This window comes from Rhipicephalus microplus, chromosome X, assembly GCF_043290135.1.
Source record: "Rhipicephalus microplus isolate Deutch F79 chromosome X, USDA_Rmic, whole genome shotgun sequence".
Taxonomy (NCBI): Eukaryota; Metazoa; Arthropoda; class Arachnida; order Ixodida; family Ixodidae; genus Rhipicephalus; species Rhipicephalus microplus.
Genome location: NC_134710.1, coordinates 312857819 through 312874851, shown reverse-complemented (window position 1 = coordinate 312874851; position 17033 = coordinate 312857819). Strand labels below are relative to the sequence as shown.

The 17033-nt window shown below is 44.2% G+C and overlaps 1 protein-coding gene across 1 annotated transcript in view; it reads right to left on the bottom strand.

Annotated features, from left to right (window-relative positions):
* Zasp66 (PDZ_signaling and DUF4749 domain-containing protein Zasp66) overlaps positions 1–10246 on the bottom strand; it is a 63114-nt gene extending 52868 nt beyond the window's left edge. The window contains exon 1 of the mRNA XM_075879508.1: positions 10027–10246. Coding sequence (XP_075735623.1) covers positions 10027–10113 — 87 coding nt within the window. The 5' untranslated portion in view covers positions 10114–10246. The remainder of the gene's footprint in view (positions 1–10026) is intronic.
* Between the last annotated feature and the right edge of the window lie 6787 nt (positions 10247–17033).

Sequence of the window (17033 nt, the reverse complement as noted above, 5' to 3'; positions counted from 1 at the left end):
TCGAATAGATGCGCACGTGCCAAAACCATAGCTCGCCGAGGCTCGTCACTGCAGCCTGCAGGTCGCGACAGTGGATTGCGACAGTTGACTGCAACCTTTCGTGACAGTCAGCAGCAAGAGACGCTTCTTTCTTTAAATATCCGCTGGTCTCAGTTTCAGCGTTCGTTCGCTCTGGCTGCCTCGAAGCTGGAGCCTCGTCTTTCGCTGCTGTCCTTCGTTGGTTCGCAAGGCCCACTGCAGTTCGTGCTCATATCTCCACTAAAAGTTCCATGAAGGGGCTTGTCGACTTTAGACTCAAGGGTGCGAAAAAAGTGCTGCGCGCAACACACACACACACACACACACACACACACACACACACACACACACACACACACACACACACACACACACACACACACACACACACACACACACACACACACACATATATATATATATATATATATATATATATATATATATATATATATATATATATATATATATATATATATATATATATATATATATATATATATATATATATATATATATATATATATATATATATATATATAAGACGGGGTTCCCGTCAAAACGTCGGCACAATAAACAGTTGTTATGTGAAAGCGCATCTACTTTCATATATATATATATATATATATATATATATATATATATATATATATATATATATATATATATATATATATATATATTCGCGCCGCCATCGCTACTGGTGGTGCTAAATGGCACTCCCACGTTAAATTCACATATAAACCAATAAAGTGGCTGGGGAGATGGCTGCCATGGTGGCTCAATGGTAGAGCATCGAGCGCGTTATTCGTAGGTCGCAGGTTTGGTTCCTGTCCACGGAAAGTTATCTTTTCGCACACTTATTTTTCTTCACATTTACATTACAATTCGGTCTAATAACTTCCCCTATAATTTCCTGGCATTATTGTCTGTTAAATATCATTAATATTGTGTCAAACACGGAAAAACGACCTCCTATATATACAATTCTTTCTCTAATATATATATATATATATATATATATATATATATATATATATATATATATATATATATTTATATATACATATATATATATATATATATATATATATATATATATATATATATATATATATATATATATATATATATATATATATATATATATATATATATATATATATATATATATATATAGGCGTGAAGTCGTACTCACAAGAGACAGCGACCTTGCTGTGGGCTGGCTGTTCTTCTACCTCGTATTTCTTCTCTACATGCGTCATTACAATATATATAATCAGTTACACTGGAAGTAACACAAGCAAGTCGTAGGGGGAATGATTTAATCCTTTCTTAATTGAATAAGTAAAATGAAATGATCAAAGATTCTTGGGGGTTGGAAGAACAGAAGAAACCATGTCGCGTGCGCTGCTGTGACCCTTGATCTACTATGGCACTGTCTTGCCCTCCATTTTATTGGCTGCGTACTAGAGCTAGAACTAATGATGGCAGTGCTAGCCAGCGCTAAGAACTCGAGGTCATAGTGATAGATGTGATGCCTAGAGGTAGTGTGGACATCAACTATAGTACGCGTGCACACAGAAGCAGCGAAATCGCAATCCACCTTTATCATATAATGCCGCTGCGCATGCGCCCTTCCCCTAGCGGTAAAGCCACGAAACGGTTCCTGATCTCGGAAGCTTTCGTTCTTGCAATACCAATTGTGCTGTCACCTACCAAAAGCATAACAAAACTACGAAGGGCGGCACAGGAAAACGTAAAAGGCGGTAGCATTCCTGTATGATTTTGCAAACATTTATGGGAGGTGCACTACCGTTTCCTCGCATCCAAAAGCCATAGTTTCACCGTGAGCACGAATAAATGAATGCGATAAGAGAAAATTGGGGTGTCGTTCGAAGAAAAGATAGCAGCTAACTCCTTTAGCAAACATTACTGCTGCATCAAGGGAAGTGAGTTTCTTGTAAGCTTATGGCTTGAACGCAAACTTAGCCATGTAAGTACGACATGCACGAAGCAAAATGACGCATCGCAATCTTACTCGTCGTTTACCAGACGTTACTCTCTTCGTCTTTCTTCTCAGTGTATTTCATTGTGCCCGATGCAACATACGCTTTAATTGTAAGGATGACGTGCAGACGTAGCCGGTTGAATTAGAGCACTGCGGATGTGGCAAGGTGGTAGACGGCAAGCATGAGAGGAAAAAGTGGCGCAGAATCACCGAAGAAAAAAGCAAAAAGTTGACTCGTAGCTTTATTCGAAGTTTCCAGGCGGGGAGAGAGATTTGACACACGTGGGGCAGCACCACCGCCTCCGTGACCTGCTCGCTACAGCACAGGAATAACAGCGACCACGCTAGGCAGAAAAGAAAGTGCTCGCCGGAATTGTGTCACCGTTCTATTTAACGTGGGGGAGGTTCAGCGGCTCGCTTGGTGTAAAGGAGGGCCGCGCTTTTGCAGAGTCGCTAAAAGCTATAGCACTTAAATTCTTGGTCGGTGCCGAGTTAAGTGGGTGCTCTCTGACTTGCTCTAATGACCTGGTAGGAGCTCAACTTTGCTCGTGGTCCTGGTTTGTTTTGTGCTTAAGATCTTCTCTGCTTTCTCTCTCTGTTTGATGTACGTTCTAGCTTGATTAAATGATTTAAAGATGAATTGAAATATACGCTGAAACCGCGCGCAGGCTGGTTGTGCAAGCTATGAAAATACGCGAGAAAATTGTGCACAACCAATATAGCAGGTTGCGGTGAAAAGTTGGTCGCTTAAGATCAAGTGCGGCCGTTTCAGGACACGTGTGTGTGTGTGTGTGTGTGTGTGTGTGTGTGTGTGTGTGTGTGTGTGTGTGTGTGTGTGTGTGTGTGTGTAATTGAAGAATTGACTGGGGATGTTCGGAACGCGTCATAAGCTGCAAGCTGCAATAGCGACTAGACAAAAGTCCACAGGAAGATACCCAGAGGCAGAATATTTTAGGCACGCTTCATAAAAGGCCCGTACTGGAGGCAACACCTCGATAAAGAAGCCTGCAAAAATGGAGGGTGGCTTTGCCGCACAGCTATGATTTCTATCCATACTTACATGCAACTAATCTATTCTAAGATAGAACATACAGTAGCTTTATAAGTGCTGCCAGCGTTGCGCACCTCTTCGAGGCACTGCAAGAGAACAGTTTTCTGACACGTCCAATAGGGAAGCGATTTGAAAAATTCTAAACTGAGACGTCCAACTTTCGCTTTGAAGTTTGCAGCTGGTGAGAGGCCCTGCTTGTATTTTCCTGCATCTACGTATACGGCTAGCCTATAAGGAGGCCTGAAAAATTGTAGAAATATGACGGACGCATAGAGTTTGCTACCTCGATGCCTCGACTGAATTTCGTGCTGCCGTAAAAACACGTACTCCACCAGATGTAAGCACGGTCAATTGATGGCACTCTATGACAATTCGGCAACTTATTGGTATGCTAGTGACAGTTACTGCTAGTTGTAAAGACTTGGTGAAATGAGGGGTACCGACAGCGTTGGAGGACAATGACTGTACTAAAACAATGCCTCTGCAATTAATATGGCACCATGATACCTGCTCGCTTTCATATTTTGTTGTTTTTTAGGTTGCATGCCTATTTTTTAAATGAATGTGTAAGCATCTATTTGCTGTAATAATGAAATTAATGCCCGTTATTCCATCCACTTAAGCCTCTGTGACTTTGTGTTAGTCACGGTAAATGGGTGAATGTACAAAATAATGTAGCTTATTTCAGCGGTGCGGGGTTTCTAGCCTAGAGACCCCTTGATCACTAGGCGAGTGTGTCACCCGCTGCGGTATACAGGCGCCTTCAGAATATTGATATATCTGGGTCATATAGACCTGTTGTACCGGCGGTAACAAACAGGAGAACTCATTTTTATGAAGGCTTCATTGAAATATGTCGTCATGGTGGAATAAAAACCAATATATACTATAGGACAACATGTCAAACCAGCATAGAGGATTGAACACAAAAAAAAAAAAAACTCGGGTTTCGCATAACTTCAGTGAACAGCCCGCGTTTCTGTGATCGCGGGACGGACCTTTCGTTGAGCCGTTGCCGTTTCAGGTGTCCACGAACGCCAGAACCAAGGAAAGACACTGCGCCTTTCACCCCCGACAACAACGTTCAAGGGAAAGCCATGCATAACCACATTGTTTCCGACCGTAGAATTCTATGCCTACGCACAATTTAGACAACTACCAAATGAGATCCTGCGTCAATTTTTCGCTCTTTTATGAGTTTGTGTGCAAACTCTATAACATCCTGTACAAGATGTGGCAACAAATTCACAGCCACGTCAGTCCGCTACCACGGGTAGGCCTGCTCACCACCATCATTAAGTTTGACATTCAAGAAGCCATATAAATAAGGCCTAAGGGTATCCAACTGTGGCGAAAAAAAGGTAAAGCGTGGGCTTGTCTCGGAGGTGGTGCAATACCTTGCCGACCTGAGGCGGAGGTAAACCAGGCTTCGTGTAGTGTACTACCGGGGCTCTCCCACGGCTTGTTACTGGCCACCTTATTCAATGCAGGGTTAGAATGCGCAGTGTAAGTGCACTGTGTGCGTCTTTGACAGTGGAGTGACTTGATAATGACACTTAATTAGGTGTCGCATACTTTAGCACCACACTTATATTGGCGTGATACTGGGAAAGAACATCCGCTCGAGGAAACAAAATGACGAAATATAAAACACGTTAGAGGAAAAGACAACACTGGGGGGGGGGGGGGGGTTGTTTCTTCACTTGGGAGTTGTAGTAAAGTGCCCAGCACTTAAAAGAGCTGCTTATTGGGCTTGTACTATTTTGGTTGGAAGCAACGACCTAAACACCGATACGAGAATGTAGTCTTCGTAAGGTTTGCGTCAAAGAATAACACCAGTGAATAGCTGCAGCACAGGACACCGACGCACGTTGCTATGATTGAGTCCATGCATACGTGGAGATATCGAAACGCATTAGCCGTCTTGCGTTTCTTGGCTGCGATGGTGTACGCAAAGGTAATGCATATATGCTCGCTTGAGCATGTTCGGAGACTCTATAAGCTTAACACCGCCAATTCCTGAGCGTATGAAACTGAGAAAAGTAATTTTTAACCAAATCATCAGGTGTTGTTCACCAGGTGGGTTTTCACTGTTGTGGTTTGCTCGACGAATACCTCAGAAAAAAAATAGTACACGTTCAAAATAAATATATTCGCAAATATAAACGTATTGGTGAAGTGATATTTAAAATTGGTTAAAATACACTTAACCAGACAGGTTAACGGAACATTTATGTTTCAGGTTGTTGATAATTTACTGATTCACGTTTACGTAAAGTCAGTCGGCGCTTACACTGCTTACAATGATATTTCGAACGCTGCTTACAGTGATATTTCGAGTGGTCTCCACTACACCACTGCGCCTGCGTACTGGCGCAATTCTACACATTGCCATCAAATTACAGTATCCTGTGCGCATGCCTGTGGGATAAATCTGGATATTGTATTCAGTATTTACATTTTTGCGGGACTTCAGTATTTATGGGACATCCTCGCTTTAATGCCTTTGCTTCCGTCATGGTGGTTAAAATGCCAACTTCTGAGCTGCTCCTGGAGGTATATTTGAACCTTAGACAGCGTGCACATTGCCCCTCCTTTTTTTCTATTGAGAGACTATGAAACTTGAATTTGCCAACAGGGATGGGGTTGCAACGTGATGCATAGCATCTTGAGACGCGCGTTTGTGTTTATGTTTGTAAATTATAGGATCAAAATAGAGAGTTATGCTTTAGTATATAGCTGCATATTTCGATTTAATTTTATCGGTTCACGTTGTCTCTCCTTAAATTTGGCAAAAAATTAAATTTCTATCTTGCTTATTCAAATTTTCTTATTGCCATAGCGACGCACCCTATACATAGACTCAACAAAAAAGCAGTATTGACGTCCAGAATTAAAAATAGAAGCATATGATGCTTCCGCTTTCGTTGTTTGTGCAAAAGCGAAGAGAGGGAGCGCTGGCTCGTTGTACCATTCTTGAGTGAATGACGCACTGTGCTAGGACAACTGCCAAGTTTCTCATGATTCGCCTCGACTATACATTGGCGTGTTGTCTGTCTTCAGAGACTCCGGATATCTGTTCCTCTATTTTTTTTGCAGTACTCGGAGATTCCATTATTATTTCATGTTTACTTGTAAATTAAGATGCATATATCACTATCTTATTATTGCTTTTGTTAGGGTTTATTGCGTTGTCGTCTCGTGGCCGCTCTAACTCGCTGCTGTATGAATTCTGACGAGCGCACCGTTGTGGTTTCTTCGACGCTCCGTTTGTGAGTTCTGTTTCTGCCTACCGGCAGATATTTGTGGTGTTGATATCAACCATGGTTGATTTTCTCTTCTTTAAGATAGAGGTGGATTGTAGGTGTTGATTTGATTGATTGATATGTGGGGTTTAACGTCCCAAAACCACCATTTGATTATGAGAGACGCCGTAGTGGAGGGCTCCGGAAATTTCTACCACCTCGGGTTCTTTAACAAGCATCCAAATTTGAGCACACGGGCCTGCAACATTTCCGCCTCAATCGGAAATACAGCCGTTGCAGCCGGGATTTGATCCCGCAACCTGTGGGTCAGCAGCCGAGTACCTTAGCCACTAGGTCACCACGGCGGGGCCGGATTGATGGTGTGTGGCAGAGAAGCAGTTTTCATGTTTTCCTCATGCTGAAAACTGCAACACGTGATTAGTGTCCCTTAGCGGGCGATGGTGGTTTCTGTAGCCAACGTATAGCGGCGTTCGCTCCCGGTTTATTACTCCTTCGCCCCGATCCCTGAAAGGTTTACTGCAGACACGGAGCCCGCCCTTGGCTTGGCAGCTGGCTGCCCACTCCAGATCTCCATTTTCTTGATAGCGTCTGTTTTTTGCAGATGTCGCATACTTATAATTATTGAGAAGTAGCACTGTAAAGGAACGAATCATTGACGGATGCTGTCGTAGTCTTGCTAGCTCAATATCTTAGTGTTTGTACGTTGAAGAAATGAAATAAAACACCCGATACTTTTTTTTCTTTGTCGTCAACGTTTGAGCGAACTGATATAGGGGCCACTAGTGAATAAAATCTTCCGCCAAAGAATACGCGTTGCAGTCATCTTATATTCCCATTCCAGCATGCACAGGGTGCGCACAATAGTGATCCCAATGTAAGGTTTTATAGAAAATGAACATAACATTTTTGTTTTAGTTCGTGTGTTTTTAGATTGCTCTACGAAATATACTACATTGGATAGCCTTGTCTCGCTGTAAGGACGACATTTTACAACCACGCATGAGCCTATGTTGTTCACCGTTTCGGTCGCAAACACCGTCTGCCACTGGCCCACCACCTTCGCTAATAGTATGTCCATTATGCGCCATGGAGGTCTAGTGGTTATAGTGCTCGGCTGCTGACTCTAAGGCAGCGGGATCGAATCACAGCGGCGAGGGTGTGTTTACGGTGGATGCGAAAAGACTTGAGGCCCTTGTACTTCAATTTAGGTGAACATTGAACAACACCAGGTAGTCAACATTTCTGGAGCCATGTCCCTCATAATCCTATATTGTGGTTTTGGGATGTTTCACTCCAACGAATATTATTGCATTTGTAGTGGGGAGTTCGCAAGGCACTGACTAGTGGGACTATCTCTCTCTGAGTGCGAAGCGCGAGTGGGTGCACGAGCTGTAGACGCTGGACTGCTCGAGCATTTGTGTCTGTACCGGCTGCCTGCCTACTACCTGGCGTCGCTATTAAACTCGCTCGCAAATTAGGGGAGGTGCTGGGTATGACTAGCAGCCATTTACGACCCTTCACTTGATAGTTGCGACGGTATAACAGTCCATCTCGTATGGCGAAATGCGTTGCTTGGCGAAGAGAAGGCGGGTAACCGGAAGTTCATGCGCCAGAAAGCATATTCAAGAGTGAAACAATCCAAGGGTCCTTCCGCTGTTCGGCTATCATGTCTGTAACGCTGACGGCAGACAGGGGAAGGTCAAGGGCGGATATTTCCGTATCATCAGATTTCACGGGTGACCGTGAAAGCACATGTGCGTCAGAGTGCTTTCGCCCAGATCGGTAGACGACGCGTATGTCGAATTCCTGGAGGCGTAGTGACCAACGTCCGAGGTGACCAGAAGGATCTTTCAGTGAAGCCAACCAACAGAGTGCGTGATGGTCAGTTACCACATCAAAAGTTTGGCCGTACAAATAGGGGCGAAACTCCCTTGCACATTATTAGTATGCCCATTTTCACGATTGCATGCAATGTACTTTTACGAAACGTCATACTGTAAGAACTTGTTTGTGCATATGGAACCAGGGTCCGCAGTTAAAAGAAAAAAAAAACCATTTCACTATAATTATTCGTAAATCCCGATTCCAGTATATCCTACAGTTGGACTTATTAGTTAAGAAGGCGGCTAGGCAGTGGCGAAAGTCACTCTCCAAGAAATATTAGCAACAGCTTCCTCGCATGACAAATAATTATTTCATAGAATTCTCAGTTTATGGAAAAATTCTGAAGTTCGCAAACTGCGTCACCGTAGAGATAGCCATCACCTTCTTCCGGGTCTAGCATTTTTATAAAGGAGGCAGCATTGATTTTATGGGTTAGCCTAAATCATCGCCTTGCTCTAAAATATTAGAAATGAATAATCTTAACATATTTACTTTCGAGCCAAAAGCCGCGTGCACATCAGCACGGGAACTTGTCGAGCAGCTATAGCGAGCATTTATGCACAGGGCTACTCTCGTATAGTTTACGAAGTAGAGCATACAAGGTGTTTCAAGAAAAATGCACAAGCTATAGTACACAAGACGTTTCAAGAAAAGTGTTGGAAAATATTTGAAGATAAGAAAATTGCAAAGTTTGGTCACTGATTTTATAGGCCCTAATGATATTTTCTTGTGTGTTTCAGGCATATGAAGATGGCTAAATACGTAGGTTACAATATTAGCTTTTTATTTTAATTTATTATTTAACTAGAGAGTATGAACGGTCTAATCAAATATGAGAACTGCAGTTTTTTCTGCGAAAAGCACAGTTACGCTTTTAGATTTCCGAAAAAATGTTGCCCGGCCGCTCGTAACTTTGACGGAGTGATCAATTTTGACCGTATTGACCAGCCAATCCAAAAAAGAAGTGCTCAACAGAGAGTAAGCAGCACAGCCTATAGAAGATGACCAGAATGACGTCACTGCTTTGGGCAGCTATTGCAGTTGTGTTTTTGCGCATTCGCTAACCTGCGTGTTCTATGGGTACTATAACCCCCAGCGAAGCCCGCGCACAGGCGAAGCGAAGTAGGCTGCAATGATGATTGATTTTATACGACATTTGCTAAATCTGGATCTTTCGGAAGAGTGTGGCAGTTGTCCACTTCCGCATTTTGGTTTTGGAGCCGGCGATATCAGTTGGATTTATTATAACCCCGTGTGATTTTTAATCTTGAGATGTCTTCTACTACAGAGAGTAATGTCGGGGTTATGAGCAGAGTTACCTTAATTTTAAGACCTTTGCACGAAACGTTTCTCAAAACTCTACTCTACATTTCGCCGGTATGGGTCGCGGTGGCAATGTGCAAACAACGAGTAACAACAACAAAAAAGCAAGGCCCGTGTAACGCCGCTTGAGTTCTTTGAAATTTGTCGCTTCCTTTAATGGCGCCCATACAATAGCGCAATTTCTGCTGATGTGTCAACAGAAAACGCGCCGTTATTTTTACGTCTCCGCTAACGCACTCGGTCACTACGGAGATCCTGGAGGCAACGCTTTGGGATGCAATCCACACGGATGTAGTTTAGAACAAAGAGAAGAGGAAACAGGAAATTTTTCTTGGCGAATCGCCTCGGCATGCTGACTGGAGTAAACCTCCGCAAGAGCGCGCCAAATTCTAATCGCGCACGAGAAAGAGATAGAGAGAAAGAGAAGCAAGGGACCAAGAAAGCGAAAAGACTTCTTGCGCGCGTCCACGTACCTCACTCACGTCTTTGGTTTTCTTCTTGGGCGCCGCGGTGTAGCGCCTGTAGTCCCGTGCGTCCTTGAGGCAGTCGGGCTTCTCCATCTCCTCTCGGTCGTTGTACGAAATTCGCGGCAAATAAAGGAGATTGCGTGCCGGCAGTGAGACCGTTGAGCGAAGTACCGGAAATATTGTCTCCCGTCCACGTACGGCGGAGAAACGCTGCTCTTCTTAAGCACGTTGTAGTTCGGCTCGAAAGGAATGATGTCCAGAAGCTTCCAGACGCGACTGAGGCCCACAAGCAACTTCCCTCTTCTCCTTCTTTTTCTCTTGTCAGTCTCTTTTTCCTCTTCCTTTTCTCTCACCTAACCTTTCGTGAACTGCCCCTTTTGAAAGAGTGAGTTCTTAAAAAAAATGAAGGCTCTTCGAAGGCGCTCTTCAATAGAGGCGTGTGCCGGCTTTGGCGCGTCCGCGAGGCTCTTTGGCTGTGTGCGGCCACCAACGTCAATATTTCCCCACACCGTGCGACAAACGGCGATGAAAAAGAAACGCGTAAAAAATAACAAAAGGAAGAGATGAGTCGGTCCTGCCTGGTCCTTATTTTAAAAGCGACCCTGGGCTGTCCGTGAGGAATTCGCGGGCTGACGTACAGAAGCCAGATTTTCAGCCCTCATGGCGGCCTGTTGAGCGAGCGAACTTTCCGGACTCCTCCTCGACAAACCCCTGCCTCTGCCCCCACGTCGTGGCACTTCTCCCAGTGACGCCTGGTTTGACGTTTTCTGCTGCTGCAGCTTAATTTTCAAAAGCTCTTGTTTTGAGTTCTTCCGGTTCATCATTTAGCTGTTTTGCCCTGCCCTCTGTACTCACTTATATTTCACCTTTATATTATACACCACGATCATCCTTGGAAAGCGACCAGCAGCGCGCGTATTCTATTTTCTTGGAGACAGAGCCTCGTACGCCGACGTGACTGGCGTCATAGACAAGGATACGGAAACGACGCACTTAGCAAAATATTTCTTCACATTGGGATGAATTCGTTCATTTGTGAGGGAGACAGGATTGATACACAGCGCTACAAAACAGCGCTCAAAGAGATGGCATAAAAGACAAAATAGTCCTAAAAATTAGAGTCGATGGCACACAGAATGAAGAGTGCAGGATGAACGCCTCCGATGTCAGAGCTGCGTTTCAACAGTAAGCCCCACAAGAAGTACGGGTCAGTCGCTTTTTGAATGTTTCGATCGTGAGATTATTGAACGGACGTGAACAACTGAAAGATTCTTGCTTAAGTCAAAGGCAATCACGTTGAGACATATTCATCCGCACTATCAAACGCGATCATGGAAAACTAATTGAGAGAAGGAAGTTTCAATATATGTGTGCTAAAAGTCATTTTTAAAAGGCTGTTATACTAATTCCATCAGCCCTTCGAGTATACTATTTGCTGACGTGAGCACGAAACAGTGGGTGGGTGAGTGCATCTACAAATATTCGAATGTGCGCACACCTAAAAAAGAAAAGAAAAACAAGCTTACGGGTGCAAATAAATGATGTCGAGAAAAGTGCAAGACGGCAGAAATGTTGGAGAGACGTCAAGATGGCCGCATAATCTGAACCTGGCGCAGAAGACAATAATATACAGAAACAAACAAAAAACAACATTTTGGTGGAAAGAAGTGCGAGGAAGACGGTATTTAAACATAAAACTGGGGAGGGCACACAAAAAAAGGGAGCATTGGGCTAAGCATAAATAAGAACCCGTCCCGTTTTAAAATTAGAAAGCGGCTCAGAGGTGTCCTTCCAGCTAAAGCACGCTGTCCGCTCTAGTCGAGGGACCCGTTTATTGAGAGAGCATACTTAAAGCTGCCTGCGTTGACGTCTATACTGGCCTCACCGTCTCGAGAGAACACTTTAGTGTATTCTATTAGGTTCATGCGCTGCCTTTTTTTCTTTCTGCAGATTTTTAAGTTTCTTCGTGTCTTGCTTTGAGCCTTTGATCCTGGCGGGCCTCCTTTCTCTATGGTTGTTCGATGTGGGTGGCAACTAAGTATGCCAATGTGGAGAGACAGGGAACCCCTGTTAAGCATGACAACTTTACGTGCGTTATTCAACGTGATTGCATTTCGGTGGCGTGAGCCGGCGACATGTGCACTTTGGTTCAGTGTGTTTACCGTCTGGCACAACCATGGTAACGCAAATTTGCCATTGCAAAAGACTCTTTGCAACAGTGGGCACACGAGTAGCCGACTGTTACAAAACTCAAGTATACGCTTAATGTTTTTTTGTCTTTTCCATGCCCGAGGAATGTACCAGTTGTCACACTGTGCGAGGTCGTTCATTCCCTCAACTACCAGCGGTTGTATTTTGGGCCGTTGTTGTGTTGTATATCGCGTGGGCCGTTGCGATGAGCTCCTTATTAAAAAGTGCTTCTTTATTGTTAAATTTTTTTTCAGGTCCAGATAAATATACAAAATTAGGGCTTCGAATGTGTGAACACGTTCGATGACGTACCTGGTGAAGACAAAAATGGTTTGCGAAAGTTGACTTCCCCGCAGTAAGAGTGCTCATCGGAAAAAGCTCGCATTTTTAACGCGTCTGCTATGCAGGCGCGTTAAAGCTGTCAGTGTAAGTGTCAACAAGGTGGTGGTGGTAACAATTTTATTGATAACTCAGGCATATTCGTGGCCTGGGCCTAGGCCGCACCCTATGAAGACCGGAGACCCTGCCTCCTCGCCACCTCACGGGCTGACTGGATGGCCCACAGTCAATCCTGGAGGTCGGGGCTGCGCATCATGTGAACTAATTTTATAATGATGACAGTTAGCACAGTAGTGAATAAATTGGTAACGCTTGTAAATAAAGCGGTAACCCATCAATCTAGTTGTAACTAAACCGGCAAGCATCCGGGTGCAAGGACAGTGTGGCTCAGCCAATCGTAGAGAGCGTCTATATGGCGATCAACGACAGCCGAATTCTGCGAGAATGTCCGTGTTTCTATGCCATGCACGTCGTCGCAAGGTCTTGGCCCAGTTCTTTAGAGCAATGATTCAGAAGTGAAAGTACTCAATTTTTGTTTTCGGAAGGCCGCTGTACTTCGGAGGGAATAATGTCTAAGCTTTTACGTCCAAAAACCACGATGTGATTATGAGGGGCCCCGTAGTGCGTTTGAATTTCATGCATCTGCGGCTATGAACAGCCAAATTGCTTCCCAGGTCCCCAATCAAAGATGTATTCTTATAACCAGGGATGCAATTTGGCTGTTAATTGCCATAGTAGCATGAAATGCAAATCCTGTAAGCCGAGGTTTGATCACTGAACTATTTTAGGCAGGGGAAAAAGTAGATATGAGCGGGAGATTTTAAAAGAATTTCAGATAGTAAATCGTAAAGGTAAATCTGTCAGTGATACATCGTTGTCTCTGTCGTCAAAAGAGTTCACCTACCTGGCAGGAAAATAAGTTTTAAGGGAGACGTGCCATGGGAAGTGAGGGAAAGCGCATGAGATGTCTTGTGCGACTTTGCATTTTCAAATAAAACAGAGTTGAAAGTCCGGTTTTCGTCCAAATATGCCGCCTGTTTCTTGTGTACGTGTTTCTGTGTATTCAATGGCACTCGATCATTGAAATTCATGACGCACCAACTGAACCAACAGCTAGTGCTTCTACAGGCATTGACCCCGCAGGAAAAATGGTGATAGCCCTGGAGCCATGACGAGCAAGCGCATTGAACATTGCATCACTATATGAATTCCAGAACTAGATGTATTAATGATCAATTAGGTCATATTCATAAACGAGCAATGTACATCCTAAAAAAGGAGATATTGCTTCAGAACTTGTTCATTACCTGGACACGAATCTTTGGTGGATAACTTGGTGGCACACGTCATTAATGACCTGAAACCGCATGCTTCGGAATATTGCGTAAGCTTTACAAGCTCTGGGTGGCTCACAAAAAAGAATCGCAAGAAGATTACACACATTTTTAACCATTATAAGCTGGGTAGAAGAACTTACCTAATCCCGTGCCCGAAGCTTACAAGAGAAGACACAGCTGTCCTCTGGAAGCGTCAGAACGGCGTACTTCCTCACGATACCCTCTTGGACGCCATGTATGCCGAAAACTACCGAATCGACCGCAAATTCTTCTCTGCAACAACTTATCTCTGCCATATGGTATGGGAGTGTGGACGCAACCAAGCAATGTCACCTATCACTAGACCGAACGTTGAAGGGTGGGATGTCCAGCTGACAAGCTCAGGCCTTGAAGACCGGAGACATCTGGTGAACAAGGCCAAGCTGTCACCTGAAGCCTACGACACCCAAGACAAGGTACGCCACCTAGTTAGAACAACTTTTCTGTCAGACATCTCGTTCGAATAAAGCTGATTCCTCCTCCGCCTTCTGTGCAAGGCCCAAATTCACGCAGTTCTAGCTGCAATTTTATTTACGGTGCTTGCCGTGGGGAAAAAGGAGCAGCCATTGGCTTGTCTTTTTACCGGCTTGTTTTCTTTTGTGCTCGTGGGAGTGGGTAGGGTTGGGGAGCATCTAACAATGAAGGTTTTACCTCGTGCAATGTCGCGCTGCGCACACGTGTACTTGCTGCTGCAACAGCCATCTGCCTCCTTCACAAAAGGTAAAACGTTTACACTTATTAGTGGAAAGTTATACGTGAAATTAGCTAGAAAAGGAAACGGAACATAAAAAAACATCACCAGTGATGTGTTACAAACAAGTCGTTCGTTCTTTGTCCCTCTCTTCGCACTGTCACTGCATTGTGCACATACGAGCATTTCAAGTATGAAGATAATACAGCGTCTTAATTTAGACTGTTGTGCGTCAAGTCCAGCATATAAAACCAGTCATCAGATTTATTTACTGATTACTCACATACTAGTAAAAACTTGTAAAACTGCCATCTCCATCACTTCTCGCAAAGCCATAGTTATAATGCGTGTAGTACCAATCTTTTATATATTAGCATGACACACACACACACACACACACACACACACACACACACACACACACACACACACACACACACACACACACACACACACACACACACACACACACACACACACACACACACACACACACACACACACACACACACACACACACACACACACGCACACACACACACACACACACTAAAAGCTTCCCATTTTGTAGAGCATGTATAAAATGTACAAAGCTGTCATACACTGCATAGCGTGCAAAACAGTGATATTGAAACACTCTACCACGAGAAAACAATGTCTACGACAAGCCAAATTTTTGCATCCCGTTTGGTGCAAAATAATTTGTGCAGCTGGTGTCCGAGGTCACCGTAACGGATGCTTCGTGACGTGCGCCAATCTTCCAAAATGATTCTTTGTAGCTGATTGTAGAAAATGTCATTGAGGCGTCCAGCTCGGTGGATCAGTGGTTAGGGTGCTCGGCTGCTGGCAAAAGGTCGCGGGCTAAATCCAGGCCACAGCGTTTGCATTTTGATGCAGGCGAAATGGTAGAGGCCCGTGTAGTGTGCGATGTCGGTCCGCGTTAAAGAACATCAGATGGTCCCTATTTCCGGAGCCCTCCACCATGGCGTCCCTCATAATCATTTCATTGTTTTGGGACAATAAATCCCCCATATTATTAAAACATCATTAAAGTAGTTTGAACGAGCTTTTTAGCGTCTGGATCATCTATCGCGACATTTTTTTTTTGCACATATATTTATACGGCATGTATCACGCAACTTCAACGAAGCTATAAACAATGAGGTAGCAAATCACATGCGAAAGACTGTACAGGGGCTACCATCCAAGTGCGACTCGCAAAAGAATGGAAGAATGCCCACAGGGACAAGCGTTTGAGTGTAGCGGTGATTGTAAAATATTATGGGGAATTGTGTAAGTGGAATTCCAGGATTTTCGTTGATGCTGATTTCAAATTTCACAATTCTGTTATTGCAACACCAAGTTACAGTAAGTGACCTATCTTTCACAAGGAGCTCATGCAGTTAATGATTGGAAGGGTCATCGTAAATGTCGTCATCATCAGGTGTGAAGAAAAGCATGGTTTTGCTGCAAGGTCGAGGCGATGGATGCAGTGGCAGCAAATTAGATGTTATAGAAAATAATTATAGCACCTAACTCTTTCGAATCCGAAAGTGGTTTCAAGGAAATACAGCCGTTCCAGAGACCGAAACAATATTTGGGCTGTCATTCTTTTCAACTAAAAGTAACCGTTAAGAGAGCAACAAGTTTACGAGCCGTCTCCTTACGTCTGCTAAGACAACGCACTCGCGAGCGCGCTCTTATGAGCAAAGTTCGCAGTTTCTGCTCGAGCGGCGCAACCATCTCCCTCACACCAACGCTCTTTCGCTCGAGTAGAGGAGGAAAGAGCGTTTCCTCTTTGTTTAAGGAGCCATCTACTTCAGGCATTGCACACGGGGCAATGTTATCACATGCACCTTGCGTAAAACAGATAGATAGATAGATATGTGGGGTTTAACGTCTCAAAACCACCATTTGATTATGAGAGACGCTGTAGTGGAGGGCTCCGGAAATTTCGACCACCTGGGGTTCTTTAACGTGCACCCAAATCTGAGTACACGGGCCTACAGCATTTCCGCCTCCACCGGAAATGCAGCCGCCGCAGCCGGGATTCGAACCCGCGACATGCGGGTCAGCAGCCGAGTACCTTAGCCACTAGACCACCGCGGCGGGGCGTGAAAGAGATGGCCGGCTCATTTTATCTCTGCTTTAACCGCATTCCTGTCCAGTGTTTGCGTGTTGTTTCTCGCGCTTAGAACGTACGATGTGCGCGATGATGTTATTACTTCCATGTTATCAGGTCCTTTAACCGTGTAATCGAGGCAAGACGACTGTGTCTTGTACAAGGAGAATGTGCAACGCGATCTGGCTGGTCGTGATTACTCGCCTCTTCCACCTGGTGTTTTCCTTCCGCGTTACTCTTGCATGACTACATCTATGGAACGACAGACTGATTCTAAAGGCTGTTTCCCATGCCA